Genomic DNA, 20,581 nt, shown 5'->3' on the forward strand with positions numbered 1-20,581 from the left:
AATCGCCATTTAAAAAAAACCTGAAAATATCAACATGCCCATTTTTTGTCAAACGAATATTTACATTACATAGTAACTTTTTATTTAGTCACTCGTTTCCTAAAAAATTGGGGAATTTTTTTATGGTCTCGCAAAAAACCGTATAAAATCTAACAAAAAGAAGAGCAAATTCAATGATTACCTGACCGATCATAAACTGCTATCATGTTTCAAAAACCAAGTCACGTGCTTCTTCAATCCTTGTTTTAATTATTCTCATGAATTATTCATAATAATCTATAAATTAAGGCTTTCAATTGGTTAAAAGAGTTTAACCCTATTAAAATTTTAAATTCACATCGTTTCCGGGTGATGTTGTCGCGCTTCGATGAATCTCAGAAATCACAAATTACCGCAAGAGGGCTCACTACTTGTTGTCCAGTCTAAATGAATGTGGCTTACCAATACCAGTAAACCTGTCTTTGTATGTCTCAGTTATTGTGCTTTTGTTTAATACCGTTGCATCTGCGTGTTTCAGGTTATACGTTACTTGAATTAGGTTGAGTGCTTTCGCTGTGTTAAAACTGAGTAGCGTTTCGACTCCTTTTTCGGCTACGCTGAATGATGCTGATATTGTGTTCGTTTTATAGGTTATGTTTGCCGTGAAAGTTCCAGCCAGGCACAGTGCTTGTCGGCTTCCATAACCGAACACCTTTGGTAGCTTTTCGGTATATAGCTGTGGTTTGTGTTGCAGGCGTTTGTATGTCGACATACTCATTATATTAATAGTCGCACCGGTATCGATAATTGCGTTGACAGTACTACCTTGAATGTTCAGATTAACTTTGGGTTGTTTTTCGGACTCGGTACCTGTAATATGGAATGAGTATTCGTCTTCGCTTGTTGTGCTATCATTGTCATCGTTAGACATGGTGTCAATAGCATGTGCGTTGTGTTTTTGTCTACATTGTTTAGCATAATGATTCATTTTACCACAATTGTTGCATTTTTTGCCGTATGCTGGACACATATTTTTGCTTTTGTGAGGGTACTCACCTCCGCAGTATACGCAGATTGTTGAACTTGTGCGTGATTTTCTTGGATTGCTTTCCTGTGGTGTGTTTTGGTATTTCTGTTTACCTTTTTTGTGTGAACGCACTGTTCTCGCGTGTTGAGTTGCTTCGGAAACATCACTCGCTTTGCTTTGTTTCATTTGTTCCATCTGTTCGGATGCTGCCGTTTCTGCTCGTATTTTGGATGTTGCTGTGTCTAATGTTAGATTTTCTGTACGCAGTAGGCGTTGTTTAAGGCTTGGCTTATTGATTCCTATTACAATCCTATCAAGAATGAGGCTATCTTTTAAGGTACCAAACTCACATGTCTCTGCTAGGCTTTTCAGCGAGGTAACAAAGGAATCAAATTTCTCACCTTCTTTTTGAATCCTGCAGTTAAAAATGTATCGTTCATACGTGATATTGCGCTTCCCATCACAGAATTTCTTGAACTGTGCTAAGACTGGGCCGATCTTTGTTTTGTCAGTTTCGGCGTCCCACGTAAACGTGTTGTATGTTTCCAGGGCTCGTTGTCCGATTACCGACAGGAGTGTGGCGACTCGTGTTGCCTCGGGCTTCGCGTTGACGCCTGTCGCTGTTTCGAAATTATCAAATCTTTGCGCAAATCGACGCCAGCTTTCAGCCATGTTGCCTGAATCCATATCTAGAGGCATTGGTGCGGGTATCGTGAACGTCGCCATCGTCGTCGCCAATGTAATGTTGAGTAATATGAATGAAATATAAGACACGATTCGATGATGGTTACTACTTCTTTTGCTTTATTACTAACAACTAACTATGGTGTCAAACACGACACTACAGTATTGAGCTCGGATTTAGCATGAATACACTACAGGGACATGTCCTCAAAGGTATAGAGCCGGATTTTTTAATTTCAAACCGGATGCAGCCATATCACGTCTCGAAGATGGTACCGTATAGCCGTATTTGGTAGCGCGGTTATTGATGTGTATGTGACGTTACATCCGGTCTTATGATGTCATTACAGCTTCTTTCGCTGTACCCCGAGTATGGCACATTCGTGCTTGTTATTTTTGTTTTTTAATTTTCCAAAATTTATTGCAAATTCTTTAACTTTAATTTTGATTAATTCCAATTTATCCACTGAGGAAATAAGTTCTATGTGATTACATTAGTCAATAATTTCGTTTACTTTTTTTATGAACACCATGTCGTTTAAAAAATTTGAATTAAATTTCCATAACCCCGGACCTCGTTTTTCGTCTACTTGGTTAATTTTGATTGATACCCCTTGATGGTCAGTAAAAACCGCCGGTCTAATGTCACAAGAATTCACATATCCTAGATCATATAAATTTGTTGAGATAAACCAATAATCTAGGTTAGCCGCTTTTCTACGCCAGGTGAACTGCAGTTTGCTTTTGTTTAAAACTCTCCATATGTCTATTAAATTCATTTTTTTCATGAAGTTTTTGATCGTAAAAACAGATCTATCTTTTTTCATTTTGGTTCCTTTTTGATCGTATAACTCATTTTGTATGCAGTTCATGTCACTGCCAATGATTATATTTTGTGCCTCACAGAAATCATCTATATATTTCTGGAGGTGTCTAAAGAAAGAACTTCTACATTTACTAATATTCGGTGCATATATACATTTACAATGACATAATGCAAACCACCAAATTCGATATTTAGGAGGATAAATCTACCTTCCTTGTCAATTTGTATTTTTTTTAATCTATAATCAAGATTTTGTTTTATTAAAATAGATACTCCTCTACTAAAAGGTGTACCAAAACTGTGGTACGTATCTCCTTCCCAAAGGAAGTTGAACTCATTTATATATTCCTTTGTGAGGTGGGATTTTTGGACCAGAAAAATGTCTACTTTGTTATCTTTTACCCAATTAAAAATTTTTCTTTGCTTCTGTTTTTCCCTTAAACCTCTAACGTTTAAAGATAAGCAGTGTAGGCCTACATTATTGTTGTTTTTACCCATATTGTATAAACTATAATGCTAAAACTACCTAAATATGATAGTGTACAAACAAGATTGTAAGTAGGCAACAGTACAGTACTTATCATTTCACGTTGATTTGCTTCTCATTCGTCTTCTCTTTTTATTTCTTGTTTTTGAAGGGCTCCTTGAGACCGCATCATCTTTATTCGACTTATGCATGTTGTAGTCTTTTCTTGATTCTGTTTCAATTTCATTCTTGGGTTCTATGGAATTAGCTGCTCGGGAATCCGCAGGCCTAATGAAAGTGTTAATGCTTGACTGTATTTTATCTTTTGTCGGGTCACTGCATTTGTTGGATATACTACCTTTTTCGACTACAGCCTCTTCTCTACGCACCCCATCTCTAATATCTTCTTTGTCACTAGCATTGGTTTCGTTATCACTTTCATCGCTATCGCCAAGGCTCCATCCTAGATCTTTATTCTTGTCTTGGTCAACGAGGTCCTTCCACATTTTTTGTATGAACTTTTCACCAGTTATTGGTCGAAAGATCGCTGTTGTTTCATCTTCACTTTCGTTGTTGCTCAAAAATTAAGATTTCTTGTCTGAAATTTCTGTCTCTTGACAATATTTAGCAATGTGGCCTTCCTTCCCGCATCTGTGACAAGTGTATGGCATGGTATTAGGGCAGGAGCTTACTTTATGCCCAATTTCCTTACATTTGAAGCATCTGTTTACACCAACGCCAAACTGGTCTTTGTGAAAGAGCCTTGCAGCAAAGCCATTGATTTTAGTGAAGCATGGCAGGCTTCCTTTAAAGCTTTCAACTATCACGGATCTGTCTCCATTTATGAATCTAGATAGTTTTCCATTTATACGGAATTTCACATACTGAATTTTTCCAATTATTTTGCATCCTAATTTTTGAAGGCAGATTCTGATTTCGTCGTTGTGCACAGAAATTGGTACGTCTTTCACAAGAACACGCACGCCGTTGTACACTGGTAGATACGGATTTACGTCGTAAACCAGCACATTTCTGCCATTCATGTTAAGTCCAGTTGAGAGGATCTTTACTCTGTCGGAACGATTGTTGATATAAATTCTCCATAAGTTCTTAATTTTCTGTATTCCTACTAGATTATCTCCATGTATTACTTCACATAAAGCAAAATATATTTTTTCTTCACTCAAATAGTCATCATTTCTTTCACATGCATCGCTATCTTTAAAGAATATTGGTTTCACGCTTGAGAAGATTTGGTCTTTTTGTTTAGTTGCTAATACGTCATTTTCTGTGTGGATATCGATTTCGATTACGTCACCATGTGTGTTTTTCCTAGCTTGGTTGTGTATATTTTTGGCTTTGTTAGTCCCGTTGTTATGGTCTTCATTCGCCATGTCAGTAGGGGTAACAATTTCAGCTGGCTTAGACATGTAGGTCTTCGATTTCAGATGTTTTCCAGCAGAAAAACCTCGATATTTCACAAGTAGCTTAATTTTAACTCTTTCAGAAACTGTTGTACTTACTTGATCTTGTTGTTTATTTTCAGAATTCAGATTTATAAATCAATTTAATAGAGCTGAAGAAGATTATACCTTGGTTAAGTCATACCACAGCGCCAAATGTTAATTGCTAATGATTTGGCCACGTGAATGAAAAAAAAATGGATTTTTGTCTGTTTCGTCATAGCTTATCACATTTAATAGAACACATCTCGCTTATCCGTAAATTCCTTTCCCTCAAAGTTTAATATTGTCTAGGTCAATCAATTATCTTTCGAATGAGTTACAAAAATTATGACGTCATCATGTCAACAAATTTGAATAACATGGGCCACTTACTTTCATCTTTACAGTAAATTTTAATATGTTACAGCTCGTCAGAATAAAAAGTGATAGGTTTTCTGGAAGCTGTTCAATTTTAGATACGAATTCATGTAAACATTGGATAATGTCATCATATGGCAAGTTGAATTTTTTTAAAAGTCATAATGGTGTAATATGCATTTTCTAACGTACTGTATGTGCAGGTGGCGTTGTGGTTGTGGAAAACTATACTTGTCAAAGTGACAAGTTCAAATCTAGTTAGATTAAAGGATTGTAATGTCTGTAGGCCTAGCCCCTAGTAGAAACTTTCATTACACCAGCTGACATTTTTCAAAATGTTCTCAGCTCAGTCCCAACCATGGTAGGGCTGGTCCTGGAGACTTATACTGTATATGTTGTTCGTATTTCGAAGTATAATGTCTTTTTTCCGGGGACATAGCAGCTGTATTTTACAAAATGTTCTTAGCTCCACCCGAACCATGATGGACTGGTCCTGTAGACTTCCATATTTCAATATCATATAAGTGCAATTTTTGGGAACCAAGCACCTCTATTTTTAAAAATTTTCCGAGTTCAGTCCTCATGGTGGAGTTGAGGTCCTGGTGAGACTTACATATTATATACAGTATTACAATTATTAAATTGAAGGCATGGTGAAGGGATTTCAATGTACTGTTTTGATGTTGCACATACTTTTGTGTCATGTTCCTGTGCTTGGAGGATGACTGAGAGGATGCATTACCCATATGGAGAATGCATCCTAACCTACTGATGTTGATGTTGGAAGTGAATGTTGGGATAGTGTCTGTACTCGCATTGGTCATGTATGTGGCATCGTTGTTTTGTTGTTGCTTTTCTATCCATCATCTTCATAATCATTTTGAACTAATTGTTGGTGACATTTCAGAGCATCCCAATGCTTCCGAAGACGTTGCTTCCGAAGACATGCCGAAGATACCTGTAATGTTCTTTCCGACATCACAGGTTTTTTTAAATAAAATCATAACATTTACTTTTTGGCTCAGACATATACTGTTTCGTATGTTTTTCAGCGTTTCCACCCTCTTAAAACCATTCTAAGGCGTTCCATGCGATACAATGTCAAAATGTTGGCTACAACATACATTTCTGGGGCATTTTAGGTCATTATCTGTTTTTTCACTACAAAAGTAATTGAAAGTGTCCCTTGAAAGCCCTAGTTGTACACTGTACCTACCAGAGTTCCAGGAACATTGCATCGAGACAAAATATTTCCATAAAAATTAATGGTATAAAAAGCTACACAGATTGAAAAATATTACTTTCTTCTTTAAATATTTATGGTTTATATGAAAAGAATATTTTAACATTTATGTTTGATTATCACAAAGGTAATTTAATACCAGACTCTTTTGATGATTTGTTTCCATACGTTAGAATAACAACATACTATAATTCACCAAATCTCTGTCTGTCCAGGTTTATTCAGACACTAGGGGTCGCACGGTCTTCAAACTTGCTGGATGGAGCTCAGTAAGGGGAAGTTTGCATTCATTAGGTTGTCGGGGTCAATGGTCATTCCATCGATAAAGCTGAAACTTGGGGAAAACAATCCTGTGGATATGGTGAGTATGAATTTGATATTGAGGAGGGCACCACCCAAGGTCATGTGATGTCAAAGGTCAAGGTAAATTTTCAAAATTACTCCGATCTCTGTTTGCAATTTGTTTCACTCAAAATGCTAGATTGCCTAGCCTAATATGATTATTTAAAAAAAATAAAATGCCTCTGCATTGAAATGAATAAATAAATGAAATTAATCAATTTGATTGACTATTTGACTGAGAATTTAATGTGTATGTCTATGAATTTATCTTTGAAAAGATGAAAAAATTTTTTTTCCATTTATTGTGTTAATAATTTCAATTTCTGAATACAAACTTACGTAGGTACTTCTTCTTGTGGTACATAGCCTGGCTTTACTTTACGAGGTTTACGCCACGATCCATCAGGTCTCTGACTTGCTGCAATGTATGTACCTAAAAGAATCCCATATCTTGGTGTCAAAGAAAATGTTCTACCCTATATAGTCTAATAAACGCCCTGGTGGTATTGCATTTTTTTCACAAAAGAAGGGGGAAGGGGTTGAGAAGATTTAAATATGTGGAGTATTTATAGACCGGGCACCCAGATCGTTTATTCATGTGAAAGCCACAAAAGTTTTGATGGGCTGATTATGTAGATAATGGCTAAGATTCAATAATCAATATTGCTGTCGGGTCTTATCCTGTAAATTTACCATGGGGACACCAAATGGTAGGGGTAAAAAATGGATTTAATCATGTGAAAAGCGACACAAATAAAAGTTGTTGGACATGTTAAATGTCCCCATATGTGTATACAATGTTAAAGAAAGCAACGACAGCAACTTTATTTTGTAAGTTGCTCGAGACAGTAGCCCTAAGTTACCACTCAAAAATGATGTTAATCATGTCAAACAGTCAAACAGGTAATTCTTGTAATTTTTGGTTACGACCACTACAGGATTTATTAACACAAACAGCCTCACGGCACAAGACCTATTGTTATAACTTCCCATTGGGATATATTGAAATACCAACTTATTCTGAAAGTTTTTAGGTAAATGGCACCCTTAGATGGCCGGAAATGGTACTCTTTTACATAAATTCATGATAAAATGGCATCTCTCATTTAATAGAGAATAAGCAGGACTAGGCCTAGTGAGGTTGTTGGTGTACTGCGCTACCGTGCACTCGAATTGCTCCTCCAAAAACGTTTTAAAGATGTTTTAACTGTGTTTTATTATATGTATGCTGATTATTGACTTGTTTTTGATGTAATTTTTTACGATGTGTGCAGGTGCATCGCGACCACCAATGGTTCTCTACAACGACCGCGATTTTCGCGCGAAATGTACCTTGACGATTCCTACAGTAGGCCTGAGAGCCTAGGCCAATACGATTCTCCTTGAAATTGATTTAGTATTACCGAACATGAGCTTTTAAGGCTGGTTTCCTGTCGACGTAAGAGGCAGTTTTTCTAACGTCAGTTACGATTGTTACATCGTTTTTACGTAAGAAACCAACATTTGACAGGAAACCGCTTACGACAATATTTTGGTGAAAAATAGACGCAACGCAATGAACGACAGGAAACCGGCGTATCAAATCTCTGTCTGATACGTTGATTTATCGCGAATTTACAGGAACCGAACACCTTAATAAAACCAATTTCCATTGGCTAGATTTAAAAAAATCCCTTAGGTTGTTAAAAATTATGGTAGCTGATATAATTTCTAACAGATAGATACCAAACATGACGTGAATCGGGTTAGCGGTTTGTTTACAAAAGCGCCGTAAAGAAAGTTGATTTTTGAGTGAACAAAAATACAATTTCCTAATGATTTTCAATGGAAACGACTTATATAATTGCAAAATACACATACTTGTGATATTTTTTTATGAACAAGAGTTTGATATGTTAAAGATAAGTGTTTATAGTATCGTTTTTTATTGAAATTTTAAAATGAATAGGTTAGGCCGTTTTTCACATTCTGAACTTCAAGGCTAAATATCTCAAAAGTTCGGGTTGCGACTCTGCGCCGCTTTTGTGATGCCAGGGCTCATTTGGTGAAGTTATGCACCTCCTATTTTTGAATGACATCAGAGTTGCGCAACATGACGCGGTTTTATGAATTTTTATGATTGATCATAGATTAAAAACCAAGCGTAATTTAAGTAATATCAAGGGCAAAACTTTTTTTTTAATGTATTATGGAAGCTGATGAGTTGTAGATATCAATTCATGTAAAATTTTGGAACTTTTCCAGAAATTAAACATTTATCTGAAGATGTCGTAATAAGGTTTTCATTAGCGCCAGACTTGCGCAGCGAAACATTTTTTTTTTAAACTTCATAAAGTCATAATTTATATAAGGGGTCAACTTTGTATGGAATAAAAATGGTTTATTGCGCAACAAATTACGCGAACATTCGCAATAAAAATGTTGTATTGCGAAAAAATGTTTTTCTGTTGCATGCGCATATTTGCGCAAGCAGATCGTAAGCACCATAGAAAGGCTGTTTTGCAATTGATTTTTGCTTTTCATATCTTTTGTAGTAGACTGCATTCATTTTGATGAACTTTAACTGCAAAATAACACGCATGTGCACGTTAAACTTCAATAATTGTGTGCTAAAAAATGGGTAATTGAATGAAAATTTGTGAAGAAATGTACCTATTTTTATCCAGTTGTAGTTCCTCAGGATGGCTGGTTACCGTAAATCTTCTAATAGTAACCCACACTCTAATAGTAACCCCCTTCTAATAGTAACCCACCTTACTGTATAAGTCAATCTATAATAATAACCCACTACTCTAATAGTAGTTACTATTAGAGTCACAAAAACTATTGACAAAATGACTAGTCGTTTATGATGCAGCCGTATTTTTAAAATAAAGAGATAATGCATGTTGATCTCAGGAGTGGGGAAGGATTGAGTGTTTTTGAGTTTGTAAGTTAAGGTTACAGTTCAACCAAATGTGTTTATTCGTACTATTTTCATGTGCCTAATTTAAGATTAGTAATAGTAACTCACTACTTTAATAGTAACCCCCCTTCTAATAGTAACCCAACCTTAAAAAACAATCAAAGAATAATAACCCAGGGTTACAAATAGAAGATTTACGGTACCCTTATTTTTTTTTTTATATATTATGGAAGCTGATGAGTAGATATCAATTCATGTAAAATTTGTTCAAATCTAGTTCATCTTTATTAGTTATCCACACTCGGCGAATAACTCCTTGTAATCATCCTGTTTCTTTTTTTTCTTTCTCCTTCATTTTTGTTTTTCAAATATCTCAAAAACTTTTTGTGTATGATGTGCACATGGATTGTCGTGTGGCTAACTATACTTGTCAAAGTAACGATGTCGGATCTTCCATCCTTCTCCTCCAATTTTTGTGTCTCGTGTATATCTCTAAAATATATCTCTAAGTATATCTCATAACATTTCATAACTCTGCCAACATATGGAAATTTACATGAAGTTGTGCAACATTTATTTTTTTAAGACGTCAGAGTTGCACAATGTGACTTATGCACGAATTTATGAATTTCAATTTCATAGATAAAAAACCAAACATTATTTTTTATTGACACTTTGCGAAAATTTAAGTCATATCAAGGGAAAATTTTTTGTGGATTAAAAATGAAAAATTAAATGTTTCACAAAAAGTTAGGGCGCCCGCGCATTTAAAATTTAAAAATGCTAAAAATTAATTTCTAATCATTACATTTTGCAACATGCAAACTATTTTACGCGTGCGGTGCGCATGGAGTATGAAAAACATGTTTTTTCCCTTTAATTATATTGAGTATTTTTACAAAAAATCAGATCTTTTCCACTTTAAATAGTTGGATTAGTCAATTTGCATGCGTTTTAGTTGAAAAAGTTACAAAATAATGTAAAAAAAAATCATGCCTATTTTGAATCTATTATAGCTCCTCGGGATCAACCGTGACCCCCATTTTTTTTTTTTCATAATATGAAAGTGGATAAATTGTTGATTTGAATTTAGATAAAAACTAAATTTTGCATTAATAGTTCATCACATTTAACCCATTGACTGCCAACTTCGCATTTATGCGAACAGGCTAGTTGTACTGGCTGTGCCAACTTCGCATTAATGCGAAACAATTAACGTCTCAATAAAATAGCCTACATAACGTCTTCATTGACTCTAATTTTATTGGCATGCATTATTAATGAAAGCCAATGAACCATTCTATATTGTGACGCAAAAATTTGTAGGGCTTACTATAATAAAAATTTGAGTATTTTGCGGTTTAAAATGTCGGTTTGAAATGAAAATGAAGCGCTATTCTACCGCGAGAAGTTGTCGCTACTGGGCTTGATCATGATGGCTCGGATATTGACGTCAATTACGATGAAGGCCTAGCTAGCTAGGCCTAGAAATATATTGATAAAGGCCAAGGCAGGCAATGTGGTATGGACGTGGACTGCAAATTATCTAGTAGGCCTAGGCCTAGTAGGTCAGCGCTAGGCTACTACTATATTATTAACTAGCTTGGTCTAGATCTAGCTAGCTGTACAAATATTGCTAAAAACCTTATAATAAAAATACATTTGCATGTAGAAATGTCTGTTGAATATTTGTTTTATTATTTATTTTTTCAAATTATCAATAGTTAATTAACAGTTATTTGCAAATTAATACTACCCTGTCAAAAAGTTTGTTTAATCTCGCGTTGGTAAAAAAATGAGCTGGAAAGCAGGAAATACCTCACTGAAATGTACTGGCAGTACAGCTATGGGCTAATAAACATCCGGTAGTCAATGGGTTAAAAGAGCGCGCATCTCGATTCTACATTTCAGAATTTCTTCAATATTTTAATGTGTTGTTGCTAAAACAATTATCTTCAGAAACTGTTATCTTCATGTTTCATATTGATGACGTCATCATGTTAAAAATTTAAATAAAATGTGGGTCCCGTAATTTCACCTATGCTACACTGTATGTAGTATGTATACAGTATTAAATACTGTGTATACTGTATATATTCTGGGCACAAAATTTAGCACTAACAACCAGCCCTCGAAATTGGGACGAAATGACCTCGGCAAAAAAATGCCGACATAAACGAAGCCCACCTCGGCAACACGTCGGCATTTTTTTTGTTCAGCCCCCAAAGCTATTTTTAGTAATAAGTATTCAATCACACACACATTAACTGTACTGTACCTAAAAATAGCTGTGTTGATATTGTACAGCGCATTTGCGGCGCGGCTTGCTCTCTAAATAATATTAATAACCACGCAAACAAACCACACGGTTTTCAATCCCCAATACAAGTTGGACTCTTCTCTCAGCCAAGTAACAATAAGTCATGTGATTTGTCATGCCTCACTAAACTCACATCACACGACGATAGAGCTGAGCGTGGTTCGTTGTTGTTGTAAACGCCGGAGCGGTCGCTGGCCTCGCCTCTCTCTGTCCGGCCCTATCTTGTGTGTAGGTGTAGGTCTAATAATAACTCCAACGTACAAATATTTTAAGATATATTTAATTCACTTGTAACGAAGGTAAATTTGAAAAAAACTGTAATAGGCATAAAATTAATTATTTGCTGTGTATGTGGTAGCCTTGATTTTAATCCAAGGCCTAAATCAATAAAAAGAGCCTCGGCAAATCAATGCCGTGGTAAGCTAGCAGGACCTCGGCATTTACCTCGGCGTTGACGAATGCCGAGGTAAATTTCGCGGGCTGAACAACATATTATTTTCTTCAGGTTATAATGGCATAATCTTTTTCTGTTTCGCATTTTCTAGCGTACGTTTGTCGTGCAGATAATAAACTCGTCAAAGTGACGGTACGCAATCAATATCTTCACAAGCATGTATCATAATTAAACCAAATTTGGTACTCACAAATTTCAGGTCATATTTCATCATAATGGCAATACAATTACGTGCGTAGAGCATATTACATATGCGTCCGCTGGCTTAAAATTTTCAAAATTTATTTTCAATGAAATTAGAGTACGTTTCAGGTAATTTTAAGCGTTTAAGAAATTGCCATGAGTACACAGATTTTTGCACATGCACAACGTGTTAAACGTTAATATGCACTCTTTTTGGCCGATTTCTGTTTTACAACCTTTCTTTAGCAATTTCATCATATTTTATTCACTTTCAATTCAACTCTAAATTGTGTTATACGAGCACGTCAAAAGTGCAATTTGAAATTGAATTAAATGTAATAAAGGAAAGTGGGTGAAATCATTCTTATTTTTTGTGAAAAATTAGATTTTGGCCAAGTTGACGTGAGGCTGAGTTGACTTGGGGCCGAGACAGTTTAGGATCGAAATAAACCAATAAGAGACCAACAAAGCAATTTGACCTTCTGTCCCGATAGATCACAAAATGAAACAGTATCAGTCCATGCTCTGCCCCATAGTCTAAATGGTGTGTAATTATTACTGTTGGATATATACTGTATTATATTTATAGTTAGTATATTACATACCTGTCTCATCTGAAACCACATTCATTCCCATATCAGGCACTGCCATTTTGGATTAAAATTCCTAGAAAAAAAAATGATACAAAACAAATCATTTATTATTGTTATTATTTATTCTTTATACTGGGTAGCCTCTTCTCCCAGAGGGCCCAGTTATGAAGAGTGCTGCGTGTGTACTACTAGTACACCGGGGTAACCCCCTACTTGTCACGAAAGATGTAGTAGTAGGTTCTTTAAAGTGAACATAAGTTAATTGTGTACACAGGACCTACGGTTTATAGTCCTTATCCGAGAAGATTCGTTCTACTTTACCACCATAACCATGGGGCAGTGAGCTTTGAACCCTTGCCGGTGTTATGGCTAAACCACTCAGCCACTCACTTGCTACTATCCACTACTACTTAGCACTGTTACTGACTTTTTTGTTTATAGTCCGGTGGCAGGAGGGGGACAAATTGCCATCCAACTTTTCTAGACCAGAATTTTCCATAGATTACGAATATGGAAGGTAATCGATCAGGTAGGAAGCATTTTCGATTTATATATGGAGTCAAAGTTCAAAATTGACCAATTACAACAATGTATGTATTATAACAAATTTATTGAAGCACAATTTGGTCTTTTATTACATTTTTATGATTATAGGCGTCTATTCAATCACCTTATGAAAACAAATCCTTTGTGATTAAGGGTCAAATGTCAATATTGTCCAATCATACAGTAGAATTAACCGACCTATAAATTCTCATCCTAAGCATACAATGTAAAAGAGTGAATACATCATTTCATCGGTTGACATAAGGTAAATTTCATCAGTTAACATAAGGTCAAAGGTCAACATTTTAATGCGTATTAGTTAGTTACCAAATAAATGCAAAGTTGTCAAAACTATGATATCGATGATTTTACAAGTAATCAAATTATTTGATCAGTAAAGTTATGTTATCTCATATAATTATAATACTGTATTAACTATTAATCAAATCAGAATTCGATCCTTTGCCTGTTGTGTTTATATACAGGTATATATATATATGTATTATAACGGGTGTCTAGAAAACTCAGATCTCAGATATATCTAAGTTTTCTAGATCTAGAAAACTCAGATCTGACTTTTCTAGATCTTGAAAAACTCGGATATCTATATCTGAGTTTTCTAGTTCAGGAATGGAACTAGAAAACTCAGATCATCAAGTGATTGGTTGGTAGGTCATTTGGATTAAGTATTATAAAAACTGATTACTGTGTACGTTTTCTTACTAATGTAAGTCAAAAATTTAATTATGACAATGTAGACTTAAAAATTAGGTATGTACGAGTTGGTACGAGTTTGTACGATTTATTTTGGCGATACATCAGGATAGCGCCCACACGTTGAGCCTTGAATTGAGTTTGCTTAGCTAGGCCTAAATGATAAGCCTACATTTTAAAAGGTGTATACTGTATTTCTTTATGATTTAATTTGTAGGCCGCTACTACAAGATACAATAATTATTATTATTAGTAAGAAAATGTATAATACTGTAGTATTTCAAACAAGCTACAGTACCCTCTGATTAATAATGGAACGATCCATTTGATATCTTAGTTTTCTAGTTCCATTCTGGAACTAGAAGGGTAGATCTTGATATGGTTTTCTAGATCTAGAAAAGTCAGTCTAGATCTAGAAAACTCAGATATATCTGAGATCTGAGTTTTCTAGGATCTGAGTTTTCTAGACACCCATATTATAACCAATTTATTGAAGTTCAATTTAGTCTTTTAATACATTTGTACGGTTATAGGTATCCATTCAGTCACCTTATAATACAAATACTTTGAAATTAAAGGTCAAATGTCCATATTGACCAATCACAAAATTTGCCTATAAAAACTAACATTTTAGACAAAATGTTATGTTTTATAAATTATACACAATCAAAAGAGCACATTCATCATTACACCAGTTGACATAGGTCAAAGGTCAACATTTTTACAAGTTTACTAAATAATGCAAAGATATTCAAACTATGAGATCGATGTCATGTAATCACGTTGTTTGAAGTTATGGTATTTGGATATTTTTTCTAGTGCGCATTATTTTAAATGTATTATAATACTGTAAATTAAATAATAACATTAATATTATGACTGTTAAAATGTTATGATGTTAAAATGTTACGCTGACCTTCAATGATTTGCCACTACACAGTTGCATTTATTAGGGCTACAATATTCATAAACTACTATTCATCAGAATCAATTCAACCACAGGATAGGGAATAGGCAGATCCATGTGGCCCAGCCCACCCCCATCCTCTCACCTTTAATTTCAATTCACAATTTCTAGGACTCTTTCTTGACTGATCCTCATCTTTTTCTATTTAATGATTTTGTATTCGTCACAAATTTTCATTGTCAAGTTATGCAAATACTGTATGTTTCAAATATTTCAATGATTACCTTTCATAAGAGACCATCAGGATTTCTTTCCCTTTTGAAAATATTAAGAGAATATTGCCTGTTTCCATAGTTGACGACACATTTACTCAGATCTATAATCTTGGTCAATAATGCTTTAGATTTTAGCATAACTTTCTGTTAGCCCAAGATTTAAATTACACTTTTGCTAAGTTTCAATTTAAATTGTTATATTGTTTTCGATCTATGTTAAATACGCAAAATTCATAAAATCGCGAATAAGTCATGTTGCACAACTCTGACGTCATTCAAAAATAGGAGGTGCACATACTTCACGTAAATGCCCATATGTTGACAAAGTTATAAAATGTTATGTTTACACGTTTTAGAAATACAAGACACAAAATTGACAGAAAGAATAATACAGAACTAGATTTGAACTCGTTATCAAGAAAAAGATTATACCATTATGAACTGAACTGAAGAATATGATATGTTGTTAGTGCTGAATTCTGTCTATTTTGTGTCATATACTATATACACAGGGTTTCGATCCAAGTCGGCCCTAAACCGTCTCGGCCAAAGTCAAGTCGGCCTCAAGTCAACTCGGCCTCAAGTCAACTCGGCCTCAAGTCAACTCGGCCTCAAGTCAACTCGGCCTCACGTCAACTCGGCTAAAAAATAATCGGTAAACTCGGCCCCGTTAAAGTATGGAACGCAAAAAGTGCAAATGAAGGGGATTGATAAAATAATATTTCATCACAATTTTTTAACTATAAATAATTCTGACTTTTAATGAATATTAATATTTAGACAATAATATATTTAGCAAAAAAATAGGAATGATTTCACCAACTTTCCTTTATTAATACGTTTAATAAAATTTCAAATTGCACAATTGAAAACAATTCGTAGCTGCGCCTCCCTGCGCCTTTGGCAGCTTTTTCGATATCTACAACTGCTACGTGTTTTCACTGACCGGGGTATTCCCCTTTTTTTTAAACGCAAATCATGGACAAAAACGATGTACAATCATTTTTTCTATGGCCAAATGGTGGAACGTAGGCCTCCGTCTTCGATTTACTAAAATGCGGTACCTGCACGTGGGTACTTATATTCATATTGGCAATGAGTTCATTTTTTTATATGATATTATTTAATTATATTTTTTTTTTTATTCATTTTTTTTAAAGCGTGGATAGTAAGAATCATAATAATATTAAGCACTTTTTGCATTCCATACTTTATTGTGGCCAAGTTGACCGATTAGTTTTTGGCCGAGTTGACGTGAGGCCGAGTTGACTTGAGGCCGAGTTGACTTGGGGCCGAGTTGACTTGGGGCCGACTTGACGTGGGGCCGACTTGACTTTGGCCGAGACGGTTTAGGGCCGACTTGACCTGCTCCCTATACACAGTATAATCTGTAGACATATTACATACAGTGTAGAATAGGTGAAATTACGGGACCTGCCATTTATTCCTAATTTTAACATGGCGACGGTATCAAAATGAAACACGAAGATATCTCAGCAACAACATACTAACGTGTAGAAGAAATTTGAATACGTAAAATATAGATGCACGCTTTTTTAAATGTGATGGACTATGACGCAAAATATGAAAATACTGATCTTTTGCCATCTGATTGGCAAAATGTTCACATGAATTCGCTAAATTCCAATAGCTTCCATAAAACGTTTTAATCATGATTATCACTTTTTATTCTGACGAGCTATAACAGATTGAAATTTACTGTAAAGATGAAAATAAGTGACCCACGTTATTAAATTTTTAGACATTATGACGAAAAATAGCTGATTGACCTAGACAACATTAAAATCTCGGGGGAAATGGAATAAGGATAAGCAAGATGCGCTCTATTGAATGTGATGAGCAATAACGAAAGAGACAAAAATCCTATATTTTACATTCGTGTGGCCATACAATGATGTCACAACCTCCGAGAGGTAAAGATTCTGAATGAATTCATATCTACAACATACTGTATCTGCTTACATATTAAGTTAAAAAAAATTGGGGGTCACCGTTGAGCTATAATATAATAGATTCAAAAGAGGCATAATTTTGACGATATTTTGTAACTTTCGCAACCAAAACATATGCAAGTGGTTTAAATCAACGTGTTCGTATGACATCATTTTAATTTGAAATGATGTCAATCTTGTTAAAAATGACTAGGAAAGGCTGGAAAATAACAATTCATGAAAAAAAACATGATTGTCATGCTCCGTGCGCACCGTACGCGTAAAATTGTTTTCGCGCGCGGGAATTTTTGACATGTGCAAAATGTCATGAATCGCGTAGATTAGAAATTAATTTTGCGCATTTATAAATTTTAAATGTGGATGCGCGCGTAACTTCTTGTAAAACTTCTTTTAATCCACTGAAAGTTTGCCCTTGATATAAATTTCAATAATGTTGACAAAGTTATGAAATGTTATGTTAACACGAGATAGGGGAGCCAAAAAAAAGTGAAAGAAAGAAGTAAGAAAAAGATAGAACTATATTTGAACTCGTTACTTTGACGAGTTCGGGTTATCCGCGGAAATGCAACATGCACATACGTTAAAATGAACATCAACAATTATTATGCCATCCTATGACATGAATTAAATATGTTTACAGTGCTGAATTGTACCTATTTTGTGTCATAAAGCATAACAGTATTTACGGCATATACTGTATATTATTATATACAGTGTAGCATAGAAGAAATAACGAGACCCATCTTTTATTCCAATTTTTAACATGATGACATCATCAAAATTAAACAAAATGGGGGTCACCAGCCATCCTGAGGAGCTCTATACTAATAACTAAAAATAGGTATATTTTTGCACAAATTTGCATGAAATTACCCATTTTTTAGCACACGATTATTAAAGTTCAATGTGCACGTGCGTCGTTATTTTGCAATAAAAGTTAATCAAAATGAATGAAATCTACTACAGAAAATATGAAAAACAAAAAAAAATTGCAAAAACCATTTTTTTACCCTTTGTACGAGCTGTGCGCACAAGCGTGTGCGCAAAACGCAAAAAATTCAGAACATTTTGAAATGCTCAAAATGGCCTGAAATGTACACGAATTTGCAAAAAAGCCATATACGATCCGTATACGCTGAAAACGTATACGGATCGTATACGATTTCACTGTTTACATTATTTCCACTCTGTTGCTCCACAAAGAGTTGGCGTCGTATACGTTTAGCATACGTAACGTATACGTTGTTTATTCATGATAAGAATATCGTATACTGGACGTATACGAATCATATACGAACAAACTAGATTATAAATTATAATAGTAGTATTAATGAGTAGTATTAATGAGTAGAATAGAGCTAAATAAAACATTTAATTTGTCATTACAACAAACACGTACGTAGGCTGGCTCTCTGGCCTAGCTAGCACCAGCCACTCTAGTCTGTACTATTATTAGTATAGTAGTAGTAGGAGCTAGGACATAAGACCATATTTATTTCTATTTATTAGATCGCCTAGACTGCCGATAAAATTCAAACAACGTTTTTTGCAAGTCAATAAAATATGCTAAACAGGTATACTACTAGGTAGGCCTAGAAAGGACAAGACAAGGGGCCATTTTCACGATGTTGTTTCCAGTTTTCCTTTATAAAATATGACAGAGGTCAGTAAGTTCAGCGTCGCTCGGTTGCCTACAGTTGCAACTCGTGGTCGACTCGGCTCTCTGGTGGCCAATCATGCATATCATCGGGTACGTCGTTCGATCTTCTCAATTCGTCACACCACGTGCGAGCTTTGGGTGGTCAAATTACATCGTTTATGTTAAGCGATATTATTCCGCGACATGTGTTGTAGTAGGTAATCTCTTCTTCCTCATTTGCCTCATTTTAATATAATGTCACGCTAGGCTGAACAACACTCTCATGAATAATAAACAGTTGAATACGTCATACTATACAACTGGGATTTAAAATGCAGTTTTAAAACGCAGCCTGTGTTAAAAATTTGGGATTTTTCAGATTCCATTTTGGCCCCCATTGGTTCAAAGAAGGCGAATAATTTTTCAATTCCCACTTCTAGTGAAAATTTTAGTATGGTTTTGTCTATGTGTATGTATGTGTGAAACAATTATCTTAAAAGATACTGTACAGATTTGTATTGTATTAGTTTGACCGGTGAACTGTAGGAACATTGTAGTATATAGTCTGTTTATGATCAGATCATACATAAGAAAGTAGGTATTGTATAAAGTTGTGATAAAAAGTATCCATGTCTATGTTAAAGAAACTTAATAATAATATAAATGATTAGGAATGTGACTCAAGTTTCTGTCATCTACAACAATTTTAAAGGGGCCATGATGTCATTTAAATTCCATAAACTAACTCATCCCAAATGTATGTGATGAGGTCATAATTAAGGCACCTTAAGGGTACCATTTCTCTTTATTTAGTTATAGTTATAGCCTACCTATAAAACATGACATGTGTTTGATTTCAGTAATTGTTTATTTTTTTTAAAATGTGTTTTTTATCTGACACATCTTTTAGACTTGTAATAAAATTGTATTGAAGAAATACACAAGAAATACAGGTGTATTAGGTATAGGCCTAATCTGACTGAAAGTTCAATTTGATTTAGTGAATAAATATCTCACACTCATACCCTATTTAATAATAGTGCTACCGTTGTCAGCAGTCCAAAATCAAATTGATGAATATGTGTTCATGTCACTTAATTTGGTAATTGTTCTCAAGAAAGCACTTAAATTGAAAAATGAAAAATCCAGTTTATTCATAATAATCATTACATAATGTTTGATACAATAAATAATATCTTGTTTTATCTTTTCCATCCAAGTCAAACAATTATGGCCCAATACTGTAGTGCAAGTGAAACTTATGAATATTCAAGAGGTAAAATCCCCGTATAGTATGACGTAATCAACTGTTTATTATTCATGAGAGTGTTGTTCAGCCTAGCGTGACATTATATTAAAATGAGGCAAATGTGACCGAGGAAGAAGAGATTACCGTTGTAGTATAGCATGGAGATGGAGTAACAATAATTTGGCAAATAATGCCGAAGAGGAAAACTAATGATCCAAAACAGAAGTGAGATGTGTTGATATGTACATTAACATTATAATAATCTATATATAAATTATGGTTAATTCTGACATAGGCGAGCACAATGCAAAAACTTCGGTACAAATCTCCGCCTTGGATACCTACCTTATCTATCCGAGATGTACCGCGAAACGTAGATTTGATAACATTAGTGTGCACGCCGACGCTATTGTTCCATATTTATATCTTAGGA

General features: G+C 34.7%; 1 protein-coding gene across 2 annotated transcripts in view; it reads right to left on the reverse strand.

The window, feature by feature from the left end:
- Positions 1–20,581, reverse strand: part of LOC140063613 (partner of Y14 and mago-like) — a 63,615-nt gene that overhangs the window by 37,138 nt on the left and 5,896 nt on the right. The window contains exons 1-3 of one of the 2 annotated variants that reach the window (XM_072110034.1): positions 15,158–15,204; positions 12,858–12,918; positions 6,730–6,823 (exon numbers count right to left, since the gene is read on the reverse strand). In XM_072110034.1, coding sequence (XP_071966135.1) covers positions 6,730–6,823; positions 12,858–12,903 — 140 coding nt within the window. In that variant the 5' untranslated portion in view covers positions 12,904–12,918; positions 15,158–15,204. Of the gene's footprint in view, positions 1–6,729; positions 6,824–12,857; positions 12,919–15,157; positions 15,205–20,581 lie in introns of those variants that run through there. The other variant, XM_072110033.1, reaches the window with a different exon arrangement.

This window comes from Antedon mediterranea, chromosome 1 (genome assembly GCF_964355755.1).
Source record: "Antedon mediterranea chromosome 1, ecAntMedi1.1, whole genome shotgun sequence".
Taxonomy (NCBI): Eukaryota; Metazoa; Echinodermata; class Crinoidea; order Comatulida; family Antedonidae; genus Antedon; species Antedon mediterranea.